Source organism: Rhynchophorus ferrugineus, unplaced genomic scaffold (genome assembly GCF_030347505.1).
Source record: "Rhynchophorus ferrugineus isolate W39M unplaced genomic scaffold, kcgeb_rfMv2 rfM4, whole genome shotgun sequence".
Classification (NCBI taxonomy): domain Eukaryota; kingdom Metazoa; phylum Arthropoda; class Insecta; order Coleoptera; family Curculionidae; genus Rhynchophorus; species Rhynchophorus ferrugineus.
In genome coordinates, this window is record NW_027472583.1 from 34,276,800 (window position 1) to 34,299,967 (window position 23,168).

General features: G+C 33.1%; 1 protein-coding gene across 3 annotated transcripts in view; it reads left to right on the forward strand.

Annotated features, from left to right (window-relative positions):
- The first annotated feature begins 16,692 nt into the window (after positions 1 to 16,692).
- how (protein held out wings) overlaps positions 16,693 to 23,168 on the forward strand; it is a 103,798-nt gene continuing 97,322 nt past the window's right edge. Inside the window, exon 1 of one of the 3 annotated variants that reach the window (XM_076402014.1) lies at positions 16,693 to 17,012. In XM_076402014.1, coding sequence (XP_076258129.1) covers positions 16,883 to 17,012 — 130 coding nt within the window. In that variant the 5' untranslated portion in view covers positions 16,693 to 16,882. The remainder of the gene's footprint in view (positions 17,013 to 23,168) is intronic. The other 2 variants (XM_076402016.1, XM_076402015.1) reach the window with 2 other exon arrangements.

Here is a 23,168-nt window from a genome sequence, read left to right on the forward strand (position 1 = left end):
TTTTGAGGAAATTGATCGTCTTTCAGCGCATTTCACGAATCGATCCATTTGTTTACTTCTAATGAAAGCTGGAGCAAGTCAGTGACCTCTGGATCTTGTATCATCAAGGTATTGTCACAGGAGAAAGTTTGATTTGAATTTGAAAAATTATTTGCTATGACTAATGAAGGGTATGAATGATATATAGCATGGCTAATACGGCACTGTATATCCAAGAAATCGGTTTGGTGCATGCTGACATGTTGTGAAGATTAATATGTTTATGTCATAAGGGTTTATTTTATATTGGAAGAGGGTTGAACCGGCTATACAGTTGGTACAGACCACTAATAAGTTGTCACTTATTTCCATTAAAATAAAGTAGTTTTCGTGTAACATTCAACGCATTTCATAACTTGCGTTTGTATATGCGGAAAGTATAAGTTTGATGATAAATACCATCATTAGTATCGCCATTGAAACTACAAATTATAGGTTAATTCATTTACGTATAGCGTGAGTCCAAGTTAAGGACTTAAAATCTATTATAAAATCTATAAAAAATTGTTGCTGACTATAAAATGTGCATACGTTGTTCATGTTTACAATCGTTTACAATCCACATGTTTCCACAATACATATTGCCAATCGTTAAGTTCAATATGGACATGGAGGTGAGAAAAGTTCGTATTTTTTAAAAAAATTTATTAGTATTTTATTAGTAGTCGTTACGGACTAACTTATAGTTTTTCTGTATAGTAACTTAAAACTGGGTACTTATCTAGGAAGACCCATTTGCCTTTACTTAGTCTCTAATAAAATGAATTGAAGATTAGTGCTAGATTAGACTTTTCAGTGTTTTTACGATTTAGTAGTGTTTAGTCTAATTCAGTGTTGTCCAAGAGTTGCAATACGTCAGTGTTTACATGAGTGTGGAGTATTTCCTCATGTCTTTTTGCGAATCTCTTGATTTCCTCTATAAGAGTGTAGTATCTGGGTACTGCAATACTTATGAGGACTTTATTCTGATATACTTGTATCAAATTCAAGATCATCCCAAGATTCTTAAAATAAAACTAAGTAGTTTAGTTTTTATATAAAAATATTTATATTATATTATTATATTTATATTAAATTTTATAATCTGAACTTGAAGAATACACTTATACACTAAACAAATTCGTGTGGTTTGTTTGGCTTCAAACTTCTGATTTGCTGCGTGTTATCCATTAGCTGTATTGCTTCCACGTTGCTGTGATTTAGTAACCTCATTTCATGTTTTAAGGCGGTTAGGACCTTGGATCACATCATGTATCAATTTGATTTCGAGGTCATCGTATAGCTCTTCGTTAGTTACGTAGTGATCAGCATTAATAGTAATTAATCGTAGAACTTTAATTTGGGTGCGTTGGATTATTAGTTGGATTTTTGTTTTAGTGCAACAAATTGGCTTTATAATTTACTGATAAATCATTATCTTTGATTTTAGGTCAAGTTAAGAGTATCTTCCGATTAAACCAGTACAGTTGCTTGACTATGAGTCTAATCTGCTCTGCTTTTTGTCTAACATGATGTCTCCAATTTAACCTCCCATCGAGATATATTCCAAGTATTTATTAGCTGATTCTGCTTGAGGAATCGGGCATTCGTCAAGTAATATAATTAGGTTTTTGTCAGTTCGCCGTGACGCAAAATTAGCATGGACAGATTTGGAGCTATTAAAGATTTATTTCCGGTCTCTAATTCATGTGTAGATCTTGTTGACCGCTACTTTTTCTACAACCTTAGACATAGGTACATCTTTTGCCATGACAAATTTGTCTTCGGCAAATGTTCCATGTACTGTTTGTTGTTGGGATCTCAGTCGTATAAAGCAGATATAGGAGTGGTTCCAAAACACTACTCGGTGAAACTCCAGCCAAAATAGGTTTGAGTGTTGAGAATGCACCTACATGCGAGAATCTAAAGTTTCTTTCGAAAATATATGATTCCAGCTGCCCAGAGTAATTCCGCGGTAGCAATTTGCTCATTTTGTAGGTTATTCCCAAATGCGATACCCTGTCAAAAACTTGTGAGACGCTCGGGAATATTTACAGAGCAGTATTTCTTTTCTTTGGAAACGGCTTTTTCAAAACGGCTGTTACTCTGTGCAGTTTGTCGATTGTTGAGTGATGTATTGTTACTGTATGGAATGATATATATTATAGAAGAAGTTAATAATTATTAATATTTATTGGTATACGAACAGTTTGATTGTAGGTGAAATTAATTTATACTGATTTACACTCGTTAAATTTTATTCTCCATGTCTGGGTCTACTTACTTATATTATTATTATTTTCTAACGTGGGCTTCGAACCACGGTCCTCGGCGTTAAGTCTACCAACCGGTCAGTGACCAACGTAGAAACTACCCCAGAAGACATTCGATCTGAGGCTTGGCCTAGTTACTGGAGTGGCAGAGATGATTATTTTTTGTCGGATTTTCCACTGTTGCCTATAAAGACACTTGCAATTACAATCACAAACATAAAGTACATCCATGCCCCAGCAGGATTCTTATCCGCGACTATTGCAACAGTAGGAAGACCGTCCTGTCGCCTTGACCACTGCGCCACCAAGCAGGCATTTATATTATTACTTGCGTATTGCAGCTCTCTGGTCACTTCCTCTCTATTGCTGGCAATAAAAAGTATCGCAGTGTCATCGGCAAATGTAACTATAGTAACATTTTTTGTTTGTGGTATGTCAAAGAATGTAAAGAATGGGCCCCAAACACTTTTTTTCATTGCTGAAAAATTCCTATGATGGAATATGTGATAATATATGACTCCATTTTATCAACCCCGAATCATTAAGCTATCAACCGTAAGCCTGGTTTACAGACCAATATATGTGTGGTTATTTCTTGTCGGATTTTACACCTTTGCCTAGAGATTCATAAGATTGAAACCCGCTACTATCGCAGCAGGAGAAGGCGGTAGAAGATTAATGGATTGAAGATGGCAAATCTAACCTGCAGGATATAGATGATTCATCTAGTTGAGCCATCCTCACGATACCTAATTTTGTGGAAACAAGGATAAAGTTACCTTAAGAACGAAAGGAACTAACCGATGTTAGTGAAAATTCTTGACCCCGTCTCGACTAATGGAACATCAATGTCATAGTGAATTTGAAAGCTTCTTACGAACTAGAGTGCGTTTAGGATACGCCTGAGCTTATTCTGAAAAACTTGGTGGTTTGTGGAAGTGTACCGAACTTGAAATACACTCGTGAACCGTATGAAACAACGTGTCGAATAAACATCTTGTATAACAAGCAGGCTTGTTTAGAATGAGAAGCCTTCTGGATCTGCAGATGAACAGATTTAAAAGGTTTGCTATCCTGTTGATAGCAGACTGGTAAAGATGAATACGTGATGACCGGGTACCATGGAATATGATCAAAGGAGCCTTTTGATGGTCTTAAACCTGTCTACAATTACCAGACTAATAGGGGACCATAAAGGCGATTTAGATGAAAGAGGCCATAAAACCAATTACCTGTACGTAACGATAGTGGGCTATAAATTGGGAATAATTGGTGATAATGATAATTGAGCCATAAGATTAGTTAAAGAATGGTATCTCAGGTATAACCTGACAATAAACCGGTTTAAGTAGGATGACTTCGCAATAAAACCATTCTCCGGACCTTCATAAGGTGAACCAGGTAATCTGGAGATATAAACATGAGGGTGAGGACCGTAATTTGCGTACGAGTGAAAGAGATACTTTTTCGATTTCAGAATCATGGTTGCATTCTTGGGGTTATTATTAGCTTGAGTGTAGAAAACAGTTCCCCTTGTCAAAATAATAAAGATCGTCTTTGTCCACAAACTCGGCGTCATCTATGGTTGGCCTGAGTGGTTTATTCTTAACAGGTTAATTGAAAGTCCCCGGCCTTACATATAGATGGTGGTACTATTGTAGATGGTTTTTTAGTTAGCCTTAACTCTCAAAAGATGCGTGTATAAGTTTGGCAGCTGTTGGATCATTAGTTTGCGAATTATGGCATTTTGAGTGAAGCAACTTTTGATATTGTGAAAAAAATTAATAAAAAGGAATTTCGCGTGTTGATAAAATATTGTTTTTTGAAGGAAAAAATACAGTTGAAGGAAAAACTTGGTTTGATATCGAGTTTCCGGGCACTGCCCCAGGAAACTCAACCATCAAGGATTGGTATGCTAAGTTTAAACATGATGAAATAAGCACCGAAGACGGTGAACGCAGTGGACGCCCATAAGAGGTTGTTACCGACGAAAAATTTAAAAAAACCCCAAAATAATTTTGAATGGCCGTAAATTGAAATTGGATAAAATAGCAGACACTCTAAAGATATCAACTTAATGTGTACATCATATCATTCACGAATATTTGGATATAAGAAAGCGCTGTGCAAAGTGGGTGCCGTGCGAGCTCAATTTTGACCAAAAACAGCTACGAATTGATGATTCGAAGCAGTGTTTGAAGTTGATCAAGCGTAATAAACCCGAGTTTTTGCATCGATACGTGACAATGGATGAAACACGGTCCATCATTTCACTCCGAAGTCCAATCGACAGTCATCCGAGTGGACTGCACACGATGAACCGGCTCTAAAGCGTGGGAAAACGCAACAGTCGGCTGGCAAGGGTATGGCATCTGCATTTTAGGATGCGATGGAATAATTTTCATCGACAGCCTTGAAAAAGGAAGAACCATCAACAGCGACTATTACATAGCGATATTGCACCATTTGAAGGACGAAATTGCAGAAAAATGGCCGCATTTGAAGAAAAACTATGGGCTACTTCATCAAGATAATGCACCGTGTCACAAGTCAGTGAAAACGATGGCAAAAATCAATGAATTGGGCTTCGAATTGTTTCCTCATCCACTGTATTCTCCAGATCTGGCCGCCAGCGACTATTTCCTGTTCTCATATCTCAAAATAATGCTCGCTGGGAAGAAATTTTCATCTAATGAAGACGTGATCGCAGAAACTGAGGCCTATTTTGAAGCAAAGGACAAATCGTACTACAAAAATGGTATCGAAAAGTTGGAGGGTCGCTATAATCAGTGTATCACGCTTAAAGGGAATCATGTTGAATAAATAAAAACTAATTTTGCAAAAAAATGTGTTTTACTATGGTAGGCCGGGGACTTTTCAATTGACCTGATATATTTTTTTTCTTTAAAGAACTTTTTATGAATCTACTCTTGTACGGGACGTCTGTAGTGGACGACTACTCGACTGAGATTTATCTTTTGTTGTGCATTTATATATATCCAAAGTAGCAGTGAACTTACGTCATCAAGATGTTTAATGTATTACATGCAGTTTCTAAATTCGTTTTAAAACCAGACAATATTTCTCTTCTTCTTTTATTCCAATTAAAAAGAGATACAATTCTGTCTGATACGTTCGAACATGTAACCGAATCAGTCTGCAAAAGTCATTCTGTTATCAAATCTCTACTTAACAACATTCTCTTACTAACATCCTTCAAAACATTAGTGGTAAGACGTTATAGACCGGCAATCGTTGTTTGGAGACTTGTTTTGATAAAATTCATATCTCCCAAATTAAAGAGAAACAATATAATATTGGATTCACCAAAAAGAAATTATCTATATACCTTGATGTTGTTAGAATAGCAATTGATTAGTTATTATTAGTCATAACATTTTTTAATAATTCATTGCAGATATATTGTTCTTCATGCTAGAAATAAAAAGATTTAAATAAGTGGTCGGCAAAGACTGTAATTAAGGATTGGCTTGCAAAACATAAATTAAATTTTGAAGATACGATTTGATCGAATTGTTATGGGCTGTGGCAAATAATTACTACAGTAGGTATGTAGGCCAAGAAAGATATACAGGCAAGAACTGTTTGGATATGTGGAAAGCAATACACTTTCTACAGTAACATCCTTGGGTTTCGATGATCTCCATCATACACACCTAATGTTACACTGGAAATTAGCAGCTTAGTTATTGGCTTGAATAGTGGTTCAGAATGTGACAGTGGGTGAATGAAACTTTCTGGATGTTTGATAATGAATGATGTTATTAGAAAATCATAATAGAAGGTTATTAGGTTTATTTGCATAGATATGTATGTAACTGTTCAGAATATATATGAACATTTGGTGAAATTGTGCGAGGAGAAAAATGTATATAGTTAGTAACAAAAGAAACTAAGCAGAAATACAGTGATATCAGAATGATTTGTCAAGAAAACACAGCAAGGAAACAAGAACTAGACATAATAAGGTAAATATCTTCTCTATTGAAAATAAAATACATTACTTGGATGTATAATTGTTAATTAAGTTGATTAAACCTCCAGGGGATACCATAGGTAGTTTAGAAAAGAGTTCAATGTAAATAGAATAAAATAAATCTAAACTCTAATAACTCTATAACCTATTGTGGCTGTTTAATTAACTGTGGTCCTTCGATAATATATACATTAGATATACTGTAATGTTAAAACAAATTATATTTTATAACATTTGTTAAAATTATTTTATTTATATTAGAATATTGTTATATATCAAAGCTAAAATGAAATAAAATGCATAAAATGTCAGCGTTAAATTCGGCAACATTGCCCTGTTTTGGCGCCAAAAATTGAAATGACGCGAGTTCACTGCTACTTTGGATAGACTATATGCATTATATATGTATTGTCGTCTAGATCGTGTCACAATATGTATATTGGATTTTTAAGAATTTGTATAATGACTCAGTAAAAACAGTAACTATAGCCGAAATCGTCGATGTAACCATAATAAAATATCCATACAATTACCAAATCACCGCTAACAGTTGCTACAGTTAAGGTAATAAAAGTAACCCACCATATATATTATATATACATTTTTTCGAAGCTCCATTATTTACTATCTTTATTATTCTGTCACATTTTTAAAAACATGCAATGGTGTTCTTTATCAGTTGCCATCATAATTCTGCTATTCTGATGTCATGTTTGTATCTATCTTGAAAATATCATTTGATAATCCCAAACCTTTCGTTGGATTTTATTAAATCTAGAAAATACCCCGAATGTTATCGTGTATTTCAAAATAGCTAATTAAAATGCATATGTTATTATAAAACGGACACTTTAACTTTTTGTCGACCATATTCACCATCTATTAGTATTACTATGACTTTTGCATGGCTCTGATCCAAATTGTATTTATCTACAGCCACAATAAATATTACAGCCTTAAGATCTGAATGTGATTTAACCGAAATGTGATAAGATATGGGTGCAAATATTTTCAAAAGCTTGAGGTTCAATCGCCGAATTAGGATCCCCAAATAAATCGTTCGCATCTGATCTACGAGGATTTTTCAGGATTACTTGGACAGATTTATATGGAGATAAGGTTTATAGCAAGTAGATAAAGCATATATTAGTAAATATCGTACATGAAAATTCAGTAAACAAGGTTTTCAAGAACTTTCATTTGATATATTTATTTTACAAGGAAGTCGAATAAATTATAACTTTGGTAATAGTAATATTGTTAAACGGATTGGCTGTTCTCTATATTAACGGAATATATAATTAAAATATATTTAAATAATAGAAGAAGGTATTGTTATCACATGAAAAATATGCATTGAATGTGGTACCAAATCATACATGATTTATAACGCTTAATATCGCATTTGACTATATGAAGTTACAATATTGACTAAGTACTATTATGATTATCTCTATTATAATAGGTCAATTGAAAAGTCTCCGGCCTACCAGAGTAAAACACATTTTTTTGGCAAAATTAGTTTTTTTTAATTCATCATAATACCCTTCAAAGGTGATTATAGCCACCCTCCAACTTTTCGATATCATTTTTGTAGTAAGATTTGTCCTTTGCTTTGTTTCGGCGATCACCTCTTTATTCGACGAAAATTTCTTCACAGCGAACAACAGCCCCAGCGAGAACAGGAATTAGTCGCTGGGGGCCAGATCTGGAGAATACGGTGGATGAGGAAGCAATTCGAAGCCCAATTTATGGATTTCTACCATCGTTTTCACTGACTTGTGACACGGTGCATTGTCTTGGCGAAGCAGCACTTTCTTTTTCTTCATGTATATTCATATATATTCTTCATATATATTTCTTCTTCATTCCAATGTAATAGTCGCTGTTGATGGTCGTTCCTTTTTCAAGGAAGTCAATAAAAATTATTCCATGTGCATCCCGAAATACAGACGCCAAAAGCTTGCCAGCCGACGGTTGCGTTTTCCTACGCTTTGGAGCGGGTTCATCGTGTGCAGTCCACTCGGATGACTGTCGATTGAACTTGGGAGTGAAATGATGGAGCCATATTTCATCCATTATCATATATCGATGCAAAAACTCGGGTTTTTTTACGCTTGATCATCTTCAAACATTGCTCAGAATTATGAACTCGTCGTTGTTTTTGGTCAAAAGTGAACTCATGCGGCACCCACGTTTCACAGAGCTTTCTCATATCTAAATATTCGATAATGATATGATGTACATGTTCAGTTGATATCTTTAGAGTGTCTGCAATTTTATCCAATTTCGATTTACGGTCATTCAAAATCATTTTGTGGATTTTTTAAAATGTTTTCGTCGGTAACAACCTCTTTTGGGCGTCCACTGCATTTCACCGTCTTCGGTGCTGATTTCACCACCTCTAAACTTAGCATACCAATCCTTGATGCTATGATGTTCCCGGGGCAGTATCGGAAACTCGGCATCAAGCCAAGTTTTTGCTTCAACTGTACTTTCTCCCTTCAAAAAGCAATCATCACACATAAGCATTATCAACAAGCGAAATTCCTTTTTATCTATTTTTTTTTCACAATAATAAAAGTTGCTTCACTCAAAATGCTATAATACACAAACTAATGATCCGACAGCTCTCAAATTTATACACACATGTTTTGAGGGTTAGGGCTACCTAAAAAACACAATGGGGCCGGGGACTTTTCAACTGACCTGTTATTTAACGATTAACTTCTCAGCAGTTAATAGATTTAAATATAATACTTTATACATTATATAAATTTTACCTACAACACATAATACCTACAATACATTGCATACATACAACAGTTTCAAAAAGCTATAGAAATGACCATGCATAAGATATATAAAAGCATATTATCACAAAGATACATAAATATGAAATATAAGATACACTAAAACATAATAACATAGACAAAGCAAAATATAAGAGAAGATCACAAAATATAAACATAATAATAACGACATAAATAATATAATTAGCATAATAAATAAGTATGGCCAGTAAGTATGGCCTGTAAATCACGGATTTCTCACTGCAATGCGTAGACAGTACCGCCAGCAATGCCAATCCTCCCTTAGATGTGCCTGTCTTATATCCCTTCTTCCACTGACCACTTTTATACTGGTACTTATATCATAAAATAAGAAACAAGTAATCATAAAATAGAAAAAAGTCAAGCAGGATTAGGTGTTCTATCTATTGACGTTGCGCAGGAAACTCATCTAGTGATAGCTGATGCCCATTCCAGTAGATTCGATATAACAGAAGAAAAGTGAGCAGTTTCCATAAATGACAGTATAAGGTGCATTAATTATTGTGCATTGTTAATAAATATGATGATCAAATCTTTATAAATTCCATACTGCATACTAAAAAGAACCATTGAATCCATGATGTCGGCTGAATCGACGATAGAGTATGTACTTTACAAGAAAGTCTAATGGCGAACCAAGGGCAGATGAAGTTTCGTCCGCTAAAAATGTGACTCAGCTTCCAATGATCCAGCGTTAGTCGAACATGTAATCAAAACCTTCGATAAGAGACATTCACAATGTATTTCAACACATTTTTTTTATATTAGTTTAGAAGTCTTGGAAATGATTCTTGTAATAGAAATCTTGTCAGAGAGAGTATGAAATAGAGGAAATCCAAGTGAAATATGCCTGCAATGCGATTAAGAGTGATTTTTTGTTTATACGTTTATTGGAAAAAGACTTCTTCATCTGCTAGAAACAGGCATTAGCAATCAGTTCCGACTTCAATCGAACAATAACGTTAACTGACTCGGATATGGAAGACAGTCAGTCTGATCCAGGTCCAAACAATCATCTTTGATCACAAGAAAAACATCCAAATATCCAAGCTGTAAAAGATCTCACCTTCCAGGGTTATCATAGACCATTGTATTTCGGTTTATATCTTAACCAATCTTTCCTTGTAAATTAATTATGCGATATACAAAGACAATGGTATTGAACACCTTATTTAACTACTAATCTAGAGCCTCTCCATTTAATGTGCGACTTAATAGCACTATAAACAACTATTAGAACCAACGTAAGGGTTTTAATTTTGATATATTAATTTTCTATATTCTTTATATATTTCTCACCATAACTAATTGGTAAGTTTCTAAGATACCAAACAATTCAATAATATTAGCTACTTGTATTAATTTTTTTTTTGCTTTAAAAATTAATTTATTGAGAAAAATTGGTACTATATATGTTAACCAAATTATGTTCCATCAGTTTCTACAACTTTTCTCCATCCAATTATCGATCTATATTTGCGCTTCTTCAGAATATAGAAAAAATTATGCCAGCTATGCTGTTTCTTCTTGAACCGAAGTGGTAATGAAAATGCACTATGTCTGATGAATGTGCTGGTTGAAACAGTGTATCCTCAACATCACACAACTTACTGCGGCCAAGCGTTGTCATTTAATTCGTTCAGCTGATGTCGGTAAACATCCGCAGTAACGGTCATGAATATTTCACTTCGGTGTCGATGTCTCTCCTGGACTAATCCACAAATTTTTGCTCTAGGCAATGGTGAAGTTGATTCAATTTTTATCGTCAATACAAAAAATGTTTGTTTATTGTTTAGCAGAATAAAACCGCAATGTTGAAACTGTTCGAAATGACATTTTTAGTCAAGTCGTGTGGTAGCCATTTTACTTCCTTTCGAATCTTTTACATCACATGTAGACGCCTGAGAGTTCGTTGATAGTTTGAGCTGGGTACACCCAATAAGCCCTGCAATGCTTTATCTTCAAAGTTTTGTTGGTCCTCCAGACCGTTCTCTGCCATTAGCATCAAATCAATCGCCATGATTTAAAATGATTCAAACATAAATAGACAATTGGGATATGACAGAACAGCATCTCTATAAGTCTTTAAAAATGCTGATGGGCTCTGGGCGCAGATATCTTAAATCAAACGACAAAAGTAATGAAACATCTATATACACTGAAAAACTCAACAATACTTAATAGAAAACATAGACTCATATATAAAGTGTTAACTCAATACAAATAATTTCGGAATTGTTGTGCGTGGTCTCAGCAGGAAGGTGCTGAGAAAGTCATTTCGCTGAATTTCATTACTTAGTTTAAAAAGACCATTACAGGCACCTGTAAAGAAGATGTTTTAATAGGAAAGCATTTCATTGGTCTAGGCCTTCATACGCATCACGTTACCAACATCTGACGTCACTCTACTGACCAACTAAGTTTGAAATGTAATTTTTCTAAATAATTCATTCAAATAAAATTCTATATAATTCTATATAATATTCTATATATATATATATATATATATATATATATATATATATATATATATACAAATATTATAAAATATCATAAAGCTAAAATATAATATAAAAATAATGAAATATAAATATATAAATATAAAAAATAATTAAACGTAAATATAAGAAAGGCTGAAATCTAATGTAATACATCATAATTATCTATAGCACTTTTTCCCTTTTTCATATGTCTTTAGTGCTATCAATTTAAATAAGATGTATTAAATTTTCTATATTTTATTCCCTCATTCTGAAAGCAGAGCAGCACAGCTGAAAGTCTGTGTCTGTTTATATTTTACTTACCTGTTCAACACAAAAATGTATTGAGACAACTTATAAATATTTTTACAATGTTATTGTGAAAATTGTGGAACGGATCATTAAAACCGTTATACTATACGTCAGAATGGAGAAAACATAAAAAAGTAGTACTTTAAAGAACAGCAACAAAAAATTAAAATGTATGATATATATCAAAATTACTACTATGCTCTGATTATAGTAAAATCGATGAGTTAAAGAGATAGTTTAAGGATTTATTAACAATATAGTAAAACAAGCATGATAACCTCTTGTCTATAAAATCAAGCTCATCTTGTTGATCTACAAATTGTATTATTTTATTTTGTATTAATGTATCTTTTTAACATCTTTGTTGAAAAGGTTATCTCGGTGAAGGAACCTTAAACCAAAATATTAATTATAAGTATCTTAACCAATATACATTTGTTTCGAGTAAATGAACCTTTACAAGCAACTTTTTAAGAGGTTATTTTTATTATTTAATTAATATATTCTTAATAGTCGTTTCCGTCTAACCTACAATTTGTCTTTATGCTAACTTAAATCTATGTATATAACTAGGAGGACCCATCGGCTCTACCTCAGTCTCTGGTGAAATAATGTTTATACATGTCACTGCTGAATTTTTTAATATATGCATCTCACTACCCAACACTACACTAGATTAGATGGTTTGATTCTTTTGGGTCTGTGTCCTGTTCTGGTGGTATCCAAAAGTTGCAATATTTCAATATTAGTATGAGAATGGAGTCGTTCCTCATGCCCCCTTACAATTTTCTTGATTTCTTGACTGACTGTGGGCATCTGAAGGTCTCGATGTAGGTAATCTATAGTATTTGGGTGCACCCACAATAACTCTCATGACTTTGTTCTGAAAAATTTGTATTTTATTAATGTTACTATTTGCAAAACATCCCCATAATTGAACTCCGTATGTCCATATAGGTTTCAATATTTGCTTATATAATAGCAATTTATTATGTACTGATTATTGTGATTTTCTTCCAATTAGCCAGTACATTTTCCTATATTTCAATTCCAATTCTTTTCTTTTCTTCTTTATATGTTCCTTCCAGCGAAGTTTTGCATCGAGATTCATTCCGAGATATTTAGCGTTGTTGCTATATGGAATGATAGTGTTATTTAAAGTTATTGGTGCTTGTACGGTCTGTTGATAGGTGAACTGCACATGTACAGATTTACTTTCATTAATTCTTATTTTCCAAGCTTGTGTCCATTTATTTATATTGTCACTTGCCTGTTGTAATTTTCGTGAGGCTTCTTCACTATTGTCTCCGACAGCTATAATCGCAGTATCATCAGCAAATGTAGCCATCGTGATATTTTCCATTTGTGGTATATCACAAGTGTAAAGTAGATAAAGCATTGGCCCCAGTACACTTCCTTGTGGTACACCTGCTTTAGCTTCTTTTATTGTAGAGTAAGCTTCTTCTTACTTGACTCTAAACATTCTGGTTGTAATGTATGATTTTAATAGTTCAGTGTGTTGTTTTGGTAGCATTTTCTGTAGTTTATGAACATGGCCTTCATGCCAAACCTTATCGAAGGCTTGTGCTACATCTAAGAATATAGCTGAGCATATTTTTTGACTTTCGTAGGCTTTTTCAATAACATCTGTTATTCTGTGGACCTGGTCAATTGTTGAGTGTTTGTTAATAAACCCAAACTGGTGTGTTGGTATTAGGGTTTTTCTCTCTATGATCGGTTTTATTCTTTTCAACAGGAGTTTTTCAAAAACCTTAGATATTACTGGCAGCAGTGATATAGGTCTATAGGATTTTATTTCGTTTGGTGACTTCCCAGGTTTTGGGTTCATTATAATTTCCGCCATCTTCCAAATATCTGGGACATGTTTTAATCTAAATGCTGTATTGATCAAGGTGGTGAGTTTTATAATTCCTTTTCTTTGTAGTTTTTGTAGTAATTCTCCTGTTATTATATCGTAGCCTGGTGATTTCCTGGGGTTAATGTCAGTTTTAATAACTTTGGTTATCTCTTTCAGCGTGACTAATTCAATCATCGAATTTTCAGCTTCTATTTATCAATATTAGCTTCGTTTGGTTTGAAAGTTTTTTCTAGATATTCAGCAAATGCTTCTGCTTTTTGGCGATTGTCACGTGCCCAATTCCCACATAGGTCTCTGATAGGTGGACTGTGTAGACATGAGCGCTTTAGATATTTTGTGGCTTTCCAGAGTGTCATTTATGGTTTGTTTTTTATTTCCAGTATTTGTCTTTTCAGTCTTTGGGTTATATTGCTTAAAGTATTTTTATTTTCAGTTGTTCTGTTTTGTTGCCATTTTTTTCGCAACTTACGTTTTTCACCTACCATTCCCTTCACTTCTTTTTTTTAAGAGGTAACTAAAACTTTTCACGTAGTATATTCACATTTACCTTTAATGTAACTTTGCCACCTCCCAATTTGTACACATTTTGGTTTTAAAGGGTGGGTAATATTTTCATGATTTCTTCTGTGGCATTCCTGTAAATAACAATATATATGAATACAAATGCTCTATATAAATAATTTTATACGTACCAGGTAAACACAATGCTAAATCATATACACATTCTTAATCTAGCTAACTCTAAGTTGTTTCTTCCTAGGAAAACGACGTCTGTTTTGTTTATTTCCGCACATATACTGGATACACAACACTTTTGAGAATGGAGATACATTATATTCAAATAATAGTGATTATAATTAAGGCACAAAAATGCTGATCGTACTCAATGTCAGACACACAAAAATTGCATCCTAAACAAACCATTAAAACAAACAATCGGTTTATATAAATTCCAATTGGGGCCAATCAAATGCTTTTGTAAGAAAATTCAAATGAACCAATAAAAAAAAGTACACGCAAAACATTTCCTCGATTTCGCCTATTTAAGAAAAACCTCTATTTAAGTTATTTTCTGTAGAGAAATGTCAAAACCATTGAATTTAAGTGTCGTATTTAAGAATTTGTTTTATAGGTGCTTATATTGTTTCTTCGAATTTTCATCAAACATCATCATTACATCTAGTAGCCGAAAAACAATACCTAATAACTTCCAGCGAGATTTCAAACCTGTGCAAATATTCAATAGGGAATTTCAAAATCAATCTTATTATTAAAAACAATATAAATTGTGTTTAATTTTAGTTGGTTAGAAATATTACATAATTACGGGGGTTGTCCAATAAGTTTTAGTTTAATAAGATTGAAAAGCATTTGATGTACTATTAAAAATAATTTTAAAATGTTTTTTTAATAAATACCAATGTCGACTATCGAAGCACGAAAATTGTCGATATAACATTTTCGTAATCTACAGACAAATTAATCAAAAAAAAAAACGAAAACAGTTTAATATTATTTGGTTGCGGATATGGAGAAGAGAAAAATAATAATTTGGGTTTATGATATGTCTTTGAAACACCAATTAAAGAATAAATTTAAAAAAAGTCCCCATTTGAAACAAATCCTTTTCCATTAGATTTGAGGAACTATATATCAATTTTAAAGAATTTACAACAGATGGTGTTACTGTGTCGGTACATATACACATCGGGTATATTTGTAATTAACTTTAACTTGCTGAAGCCTTACTGACAAGCTTCGCTTTTCAGTGTGTCGAAGAGCGAACAAAAAAATCAGTGCGTTGAAAATGCCTGAAGTTTTACCGCGTAAATCGCATTTGCCACTTTGTCGAAGTTTTACATTTTTACTTCAATTGGAGGGCGATTGAAGGTCATCGAATATCGTGTGAAAATTTTGGCAACCATGTTCCGTCGATTTCAATATGTGAATATTCGTTTCTATGTCTTTATGGTGAATTTCACACCGAAGATAAAGACCGTTCTGGAGAGCGAAAAATATTTGAAGCTGTTATTCGATGATGATTCCTATAAAATTTAAGAAAAATGTGCTGAATTGTCGGCAGTAATACAAGAAACCGTTTCAGATCGCTTGAATATTTTGTGACGTATGAATTGAAACCAAAAGAATGAGTGAAATGCTGCTTCAATGGCAAGATCGGATAAGTTTCTCTGTCTCATTACAATCCTGAAGCGATATAAGTTATATGGGCCTTCTGGTCATGCATCATGATCAATATCAAAGCCGAAACCAAATATTTATTTATGTATATGTCTATATATATTATGAGCTGCTAAAACTGTTGTGTTTCACTTATTATGCTAGTAAACTGGCCGAGAGATGTGAAGAAGTAGTAGCTATCGATGGACAATACTTTAAATAAAATACAGTGCACCGATTTTTCACAATAAAACCTTATATTTAAAAAGTCCTTCTTAGTGACTTTTTTATTTCTAAATTTAAAACAATTGAGGACTTTCCAAACGCTTACTTCCTATATTAAGGGTTTAAAATGTTTGAAGACCAAACATGTGTAGATCTAAAGGGAGGTTACGTTAAAAACAAAATTAATTTATTTTCCTAACTTTTTCTAAGGATCGAATACCATCGGAAAGTAAAACATGCTGCGCCTTCATGGTAGGAAAACTTATTTGCAACATTATGGAGACAATGCACCGAGTCATAAGTATACGGTGATACTGTATATATACTGCTGTGATGCATAATATTGTGTTTAAGTATTAAAATTTCCAAATATAGGAAACCAAAGATTATTAAACTAACAAATAAAGCCGGACCGGTCAATTCTCACTGAAATTCAGCGCCTGGGCGCGCTAGCCCTATTGAGACGGTAGTGTCCAATGCGACGGCGTGCCAGCGCGCGCACCTTTCTTCAGTCGACGCCGTACGCTGTGCTCCGCTGCTTCTCACAGTTGCAATTCAGTTGTCGAGTGCGTGTTGTCTGTTCGGGTATACGTCCCCGATTTATGATCATCGTAGATCAGTTGTGCCGCGCCATCCGACCGAAAACGATCCGTTCAACACGCTGCTGGTAACGTTGTGCGGCCATCATGTGCGACCAGAGCACCTCCGCCTCCACTCAGAGCATTGCCGACTACCTGGCCCAGTTACTCAAGGATCGGAAACAGTTAGCGGCCTTTCCGAATATTTTCATGCATGTGGAACGACTTCTCGACGAAGGTAAGCGGTCGTCTCGACCAAATCCTAATCCGTTTCGGAAAATCGTTCACGGGTTTGTTTACCACGAAAGGAACGGCGACGACGACAAACGAAGAGGTTAAAACTGTTGCAAATTCCATTGCGCTGCGACGTTGCCGCTGTTGCTCCGCCCAGCGACCCACTTTATCTTCGGCGGTTTTTTTTCCTTATATTCATTTTAATAAACGAATTTACACCGCCCGAAATAACCAAAACACTAGTAACCGGACGCCGGACCAACGCAAAATAGGCTGTGGAAACAAGCAGCTTACGTTTGGCGTCGTTTAACAGCAATTTAAACCAAAAGCTATGTAGGCTATGGAATATTTTGGCGTTGTTACTCATTTGTTTAACTTGCTCTATACAAACGTTTTTTATTTGTTTTATTAACGATCTCTCGTCGTTAAATTATTCGGAACTTATTTTCGTTGCATTTATTAACATATCCGATTCAAACCGACCGAAAATGTGACAAACGTTCGACTTATTTACATCAGTAATTGGTAATTAACAGGAATTTAAACAATATTATCTAAACCAGTCGCGCGTAGAACCATTAATATTAACTTAAAACATGAACAGTGATTTAGAACCCAAGTAGGTTCTAAAAGAAATAAGACTGAAAGTCCCAAACTGTTAATAGTTAAACTATTTTTACCATTTTGTTAATTATTTAAACGTTAAATTCTCTTAATTATTACTTAGAATAACGGGGTTCGGCATACGTAAAATAAAATCGAATGTCAAAATGATTTTACTTGATGTATTTAAGAACCTTTATATTTATTATAGCCGTTTGCTGAATGTTAAAAATAGCATAATACACGAAAAATCATGTACGAGGCTATGAAGTAAAATAGGCTATGAAAACAAATGACTAACACGACCTTTTAAGTCGAGTCGAAGCTCGGTTTCGTCATTTCTTAATTTTTTCAAAATACCCATATTATTTCCACCGATTCATTCATCCATACACATCAAGTAGGTTGGGTTAAAACAGATGTCTATCTCGAGATTTACCATAAACTAAACGAAAATACGAATATTCCGAACAGATGTCATTTAATATACCAATCAGGTTCCTCAAACAAGTTCTGTTTCTTTTTAAACGCGTTTTAATCGCGACTACATTAAATCTCGTTGATTTATGATGCACGAAACAATGAAGAAACTCAAAATGTTTCGTATAGCGTAAAATTAAATAAAAATATCCTAAATAATATTTTTAATCATTAATTGAATTTGATTCGATACAATTGTTTGGCCATATGTCTGACATTACGAGTATTTTATACTGGTAAACTATTTGTTTTTATATAAATTACGACAAAACTAAATAGCCACATGCGGTGCGTTCTAGTTTGTCATTACCAGATTCATTTCATCGCCATACTCGCAAGAATAACGGCATGTTTTCCAGATGTCTCTGTTCCAAGCTTAAATAAGCACGAACCTTTCCGGGAATCTGTCGGCGATCCGACAACGTCGGGCCATTCAGAGGTAGGCGTGGCTTTACGGTTTAGTAGCTGGCCTCTCCGTAGACGGCGGACTAGCATATTAAATTCTTATTTAATTATTTTATTCAACCTCTTTTTTTCTATCTTCCTTCGACCCGTCATGGCCCGCCTGTCTTCGTTTATGTTTTGATCTTAACAGGTCACAGAGTAATTCTTGCTAATCTCCGTTCGTTTCTTTTTTCGGTGTATGACTGTCAGGGTATGGGAACCGTTCTTTGACTATCAAATGATATAGAATAGGAAAAATATAGCCAAAACAAAAAAAAACTTCCCAGTCTGACTTATATTTAATTATCACATAAGTAAACTAAACTGTAGTTTATATTATGTCCATTTGTTACATAGCGTGACTAAGACGGTACTGGATATTTTATCAATCTTAATTTGTCTAGTGTTTTTTCTTTATTTCTTTGATTATCAACAATAATAGGTAAATGTAAAGTAACGATAATTTAGTTGCAAAGAGGACTTGACCTATCTCAACGAGTTTTAGACAGTTATGAGCTTTTCTATTTGATGGTTTTGATGATTTATTTCTTAGCTAATTTCCTGTATGAATGTCGAAAATGTTTCATGAGATTGTCCAATAACCGGATGTCGCACATTTGTATCTTAAGAATACGCTGAAACTCGACCTTATTTATTTAAAAAATCTTTCACATATCTTTCATTTCATTGTAAAATGTTGATTTTTTTGTTAAATCATAAAAGGTAATCTTCGGATTGTTGGTTTCTGCTGTAACTTATTCTACCAACGTGCAAGTATAATATTATTTTTCTGTTTGATGTTTTAGTATAGATTTTCTTGGAGTTTAGAATGAAATTGAGCGAAACTGTTTAATATAGTAGTAATGTAAAAAAGGTTTAATGGAATTTTAATTAACTAGGTTACCAACGGAGGATATTGAACTAGATTTTCGAAGAGATTATAGCTTTTGGTACTGTTAGTTTGACAGAAGTCGATGATATTCATTAATTATTATCAATTTTATGCCGATTAACTGTATAAAATTTTCGGTAAATAACACAACTGTGATGATATTTGATCAAGTTCATTTTTGCTAATGATGCGGTCTGATGATGTGATATACTGATATATAAATAACATTTAGTTTTTGTTTCTCTTTATTGCAAACATTCGGTTATTTATTTTTTAGGTTTTTCATTCGATTTAATTGTTTAATTTCATTGGATTATTTGTTTTGCAACAGTGAAACATATGATAATGTTATTGCTCATTATTTATTTTTTAATATATTTCTGATGTTAAATTTAAACTTTATCAAGACATTAAATTTTATTATGATTTTGACTTATGTCATTCAATGTGTTTATGTTAAATTTATTACCAGTGAATTTTTGGAATTATTTAGGGTTACTTTATTATTTAGGGATTATGGTAGGTTTCGACGAATTTTTAGCTAATTGAATAGTTTAATTTAATTTGTTTATTCATGTTGCAATAGGTAAACAGATAATAATATGATAACTCATAATTTATGAGGTTTTATTACATGTGTAACGTTAATTTAATTGCAAGAGAAGTTGACACGTTACAAATGACTCGACTCTCTGTAAATTGGTCGATACGCGTCATCCCAACCAATGCCATTTTTAGAGCTTGTGATGTAATATAGTTGTTTTTTATCAATTCAACTGGTGAGTTTTCACAATGTTACGACTAAATATTTTACGAATCTAGAACTTGGATACTGTACCACAGGCTGTTCAGTTTTTTTTTTTTGGTTGGTGTTAAAGGTTATTAATATTCCTATTATAATAATCAAAATAACTACATTGAATACATGTTAGTATACGCCAAATAAAAGAAGAAAATAGAGGCATGTTGATATAATATATGAAACGAAATATCTTTTTTATCGGAGTTTCTCTTTGCTTATCTTCCTTAGTTCGAGATGGAAGAGAAACCCAGGTGCTAAAATAAACATTCGCAAAGAACAATAGAGAGAACTTGTTAGAATCTAAACAAAAGACAATCGTCTATTCATTCCACTTTCGATGAAAATTAGTTTTGAGGGCACAGAAACGCAGAAAAAAATGGATGGTAGAATTGGCGTTCGCGTTGACGACTCTGACGCGGATCTAGTCGACCATGTCAAGTGAGACAAAAGAACGATGACCTGGGTGGTAACCTATGACAACAAAAAGTATACAACCACGATTACAACATTAAACTAATTAGATGAACAGAAGTTGAACATAACGTCAGTCAAAATACAGGTTATGTTTTTATTTTTTCAACTACTTGATTAAAACAATATTGATTTTTCCGGTATATTCTGTTTGGTTGTTTCCATATGATGATATCTAGTTACCTTCTAAAATAACAATCGCTGGCCAATCGTATTCTTGTTTACTTTTAGATATTTCATCCAATAAAAATTTAGATCACTATCCAATAGGTATATGTTTTGATAATATATTATCGTTATTAATACCTGTCATGCCAAAAAGTAAACACGGCCACTGCGATTGGGCTATAACATATATTCTTAGATTAGATTAAGGGTAATTAATTGATTACGAGAGATTATGTTCTGATTTGTTGATTTATAAACCAATGGGAATTTACTTTGATTTATTTATGTATCGATTCATTATTATTCTTTTTATTTACTTTTATTTCCATATTTGGGTTAGACTATTGTGTATATTTAATGAATAGTAGTTTTAAGCCTGAATTATTTCGAAAATATATGTTTTACATAATATAGGTTATGTTCTTTATCTTGGTTCACAAGTTTCAGTTATTGTAGACTGAAAAATGTTTAATAGTGATTTTTAATTTCCTATAGGACTATTTCATAATTTGTTCATTAATATGGTTTTTATTTTCTTTAGATTTTTTATATGAAGTTTAATATAAATATTTATAATTAACTATAACTGTTTTCTATAGATATTTCTGACATAAAATGTTTTTTAATAGTGATTTTTAAATGTCCCGTTGAGCTTATAGACCTCTAATGTCAGTTGGTCTTTCTTTCAAGTTTGACTCGTTCTTGAGTCAAGACGAACTAGTCCAGCGACTTGTACAAGGACTCGTCAACAAATAGAGCATCATTTATGTCAGCGTTACTTAATTGTATCGAGATTTATAAGAAGATTAATTAAAAATTCTGAACGAGAAAACTTATATTTATTTATGTGGTATTTGCTGGAAGGATTTTTTTCTTGGACTTTTCTTGCCCTTCCAAAGAAAAAAACCGGGGTCGTGATATAATACCACCTGAAGGACATCAGACCATGACGGGTCATCATGTGACCTACCTGTTACTTGTTGAGTATACCTGTATAAGTTAGGGGAATGCTTGTTATCCACCTGAGCACGGTAACAAAAAGTGGGGTGAATATATTACTAGAACCATAAAAAAGTAAACATCGAGATGTATTTGGATAATGGAGATTTTTAACAGGTGATTCAACAGGGTTGTATTGATATTTTTTATGTTAATTTCTAGGTGACGTTTTTTTTATTGTTGGAAATCATATCTTTTATCAACTATGGGTTTATCTGAACTGGGCCTACAGTTTAACGTGAGCTACCGACTGACGAGTGACCATTTTTAGAAATGATCCCAGAAGACATACGGTCTTACGGATCATTTTGTCGGATTTTACATTTTTGCCTAGTGATTGACACAAATTTTAAACAATCACAAACATAAATTTTACGACCATGTACCAGCAGGATTCAAACCCGCGTCTATCGCAACAGTAGGAGAACCGTCCTATTGCCTTTACCGGCAATAAGCCGGCTTGGAATGTATTTTTGATTCTATTTAAATTAGACAAATATTTTATATATTTTGTTTTACATTTGTACTGGTTTTAAGTCAATCAAAATTATGGGTTATGTTATTTATATTTTTCAATCGCCTTTTTCAAAGTTCGTCATTTTAAATAATTTTTTGAAGAATGTTTTTAGCTTTTAAATTGGATATCATTAAAGTTATATTAGTTTTGTTTTTTATTTTGCTTTTCTATGTTAGAATTAAGAAACGTGCTATTATTCTATTAATATTGATATTTCTTTTACGATTTTTGTTTTGGCTATGTTTTGGTTTTTCTTTATTGGGTAATATATTTATCAGGTTACCTTTAAAAATAACATTTGATTATCAGACGTATTTTAGGTTGTTTCCATATATTTTATCCAAGAAAAATATTATTGTAATTTGATATCTGCTACTTTCGTGTTACGATTCGTTATTTGTGGTTATAATAACAGTCATTCTAAGGAAAAATCATTCCACTTGAAAATTATTGTTCAAAGTTATTGTTTTTGTTTGGTTTACTGTTTTTTCTCGGTTTTGGTTTACTACTTTATATGTTGTTTTATTTAAATGTTGTTTGTATTAAGATCATATTGGAAGCTTGTATACTGAATTATTTAGTTTTCTAACTAGTGTGTGATAATTATCTTTGCTACATAGTTATTGGAAAAGTCACAACCTTTTATTCGCGATATTTGCCAGTATTTTTAAATAGTATATTTAGATTTAACATTTGATAACTTGTGTTAATTATTGAATGGGATTACTGAATTTGGGCCTTAGTCGGAAATAGTTAAGAGAGCTAGTAACAAAGAAGAACAAGA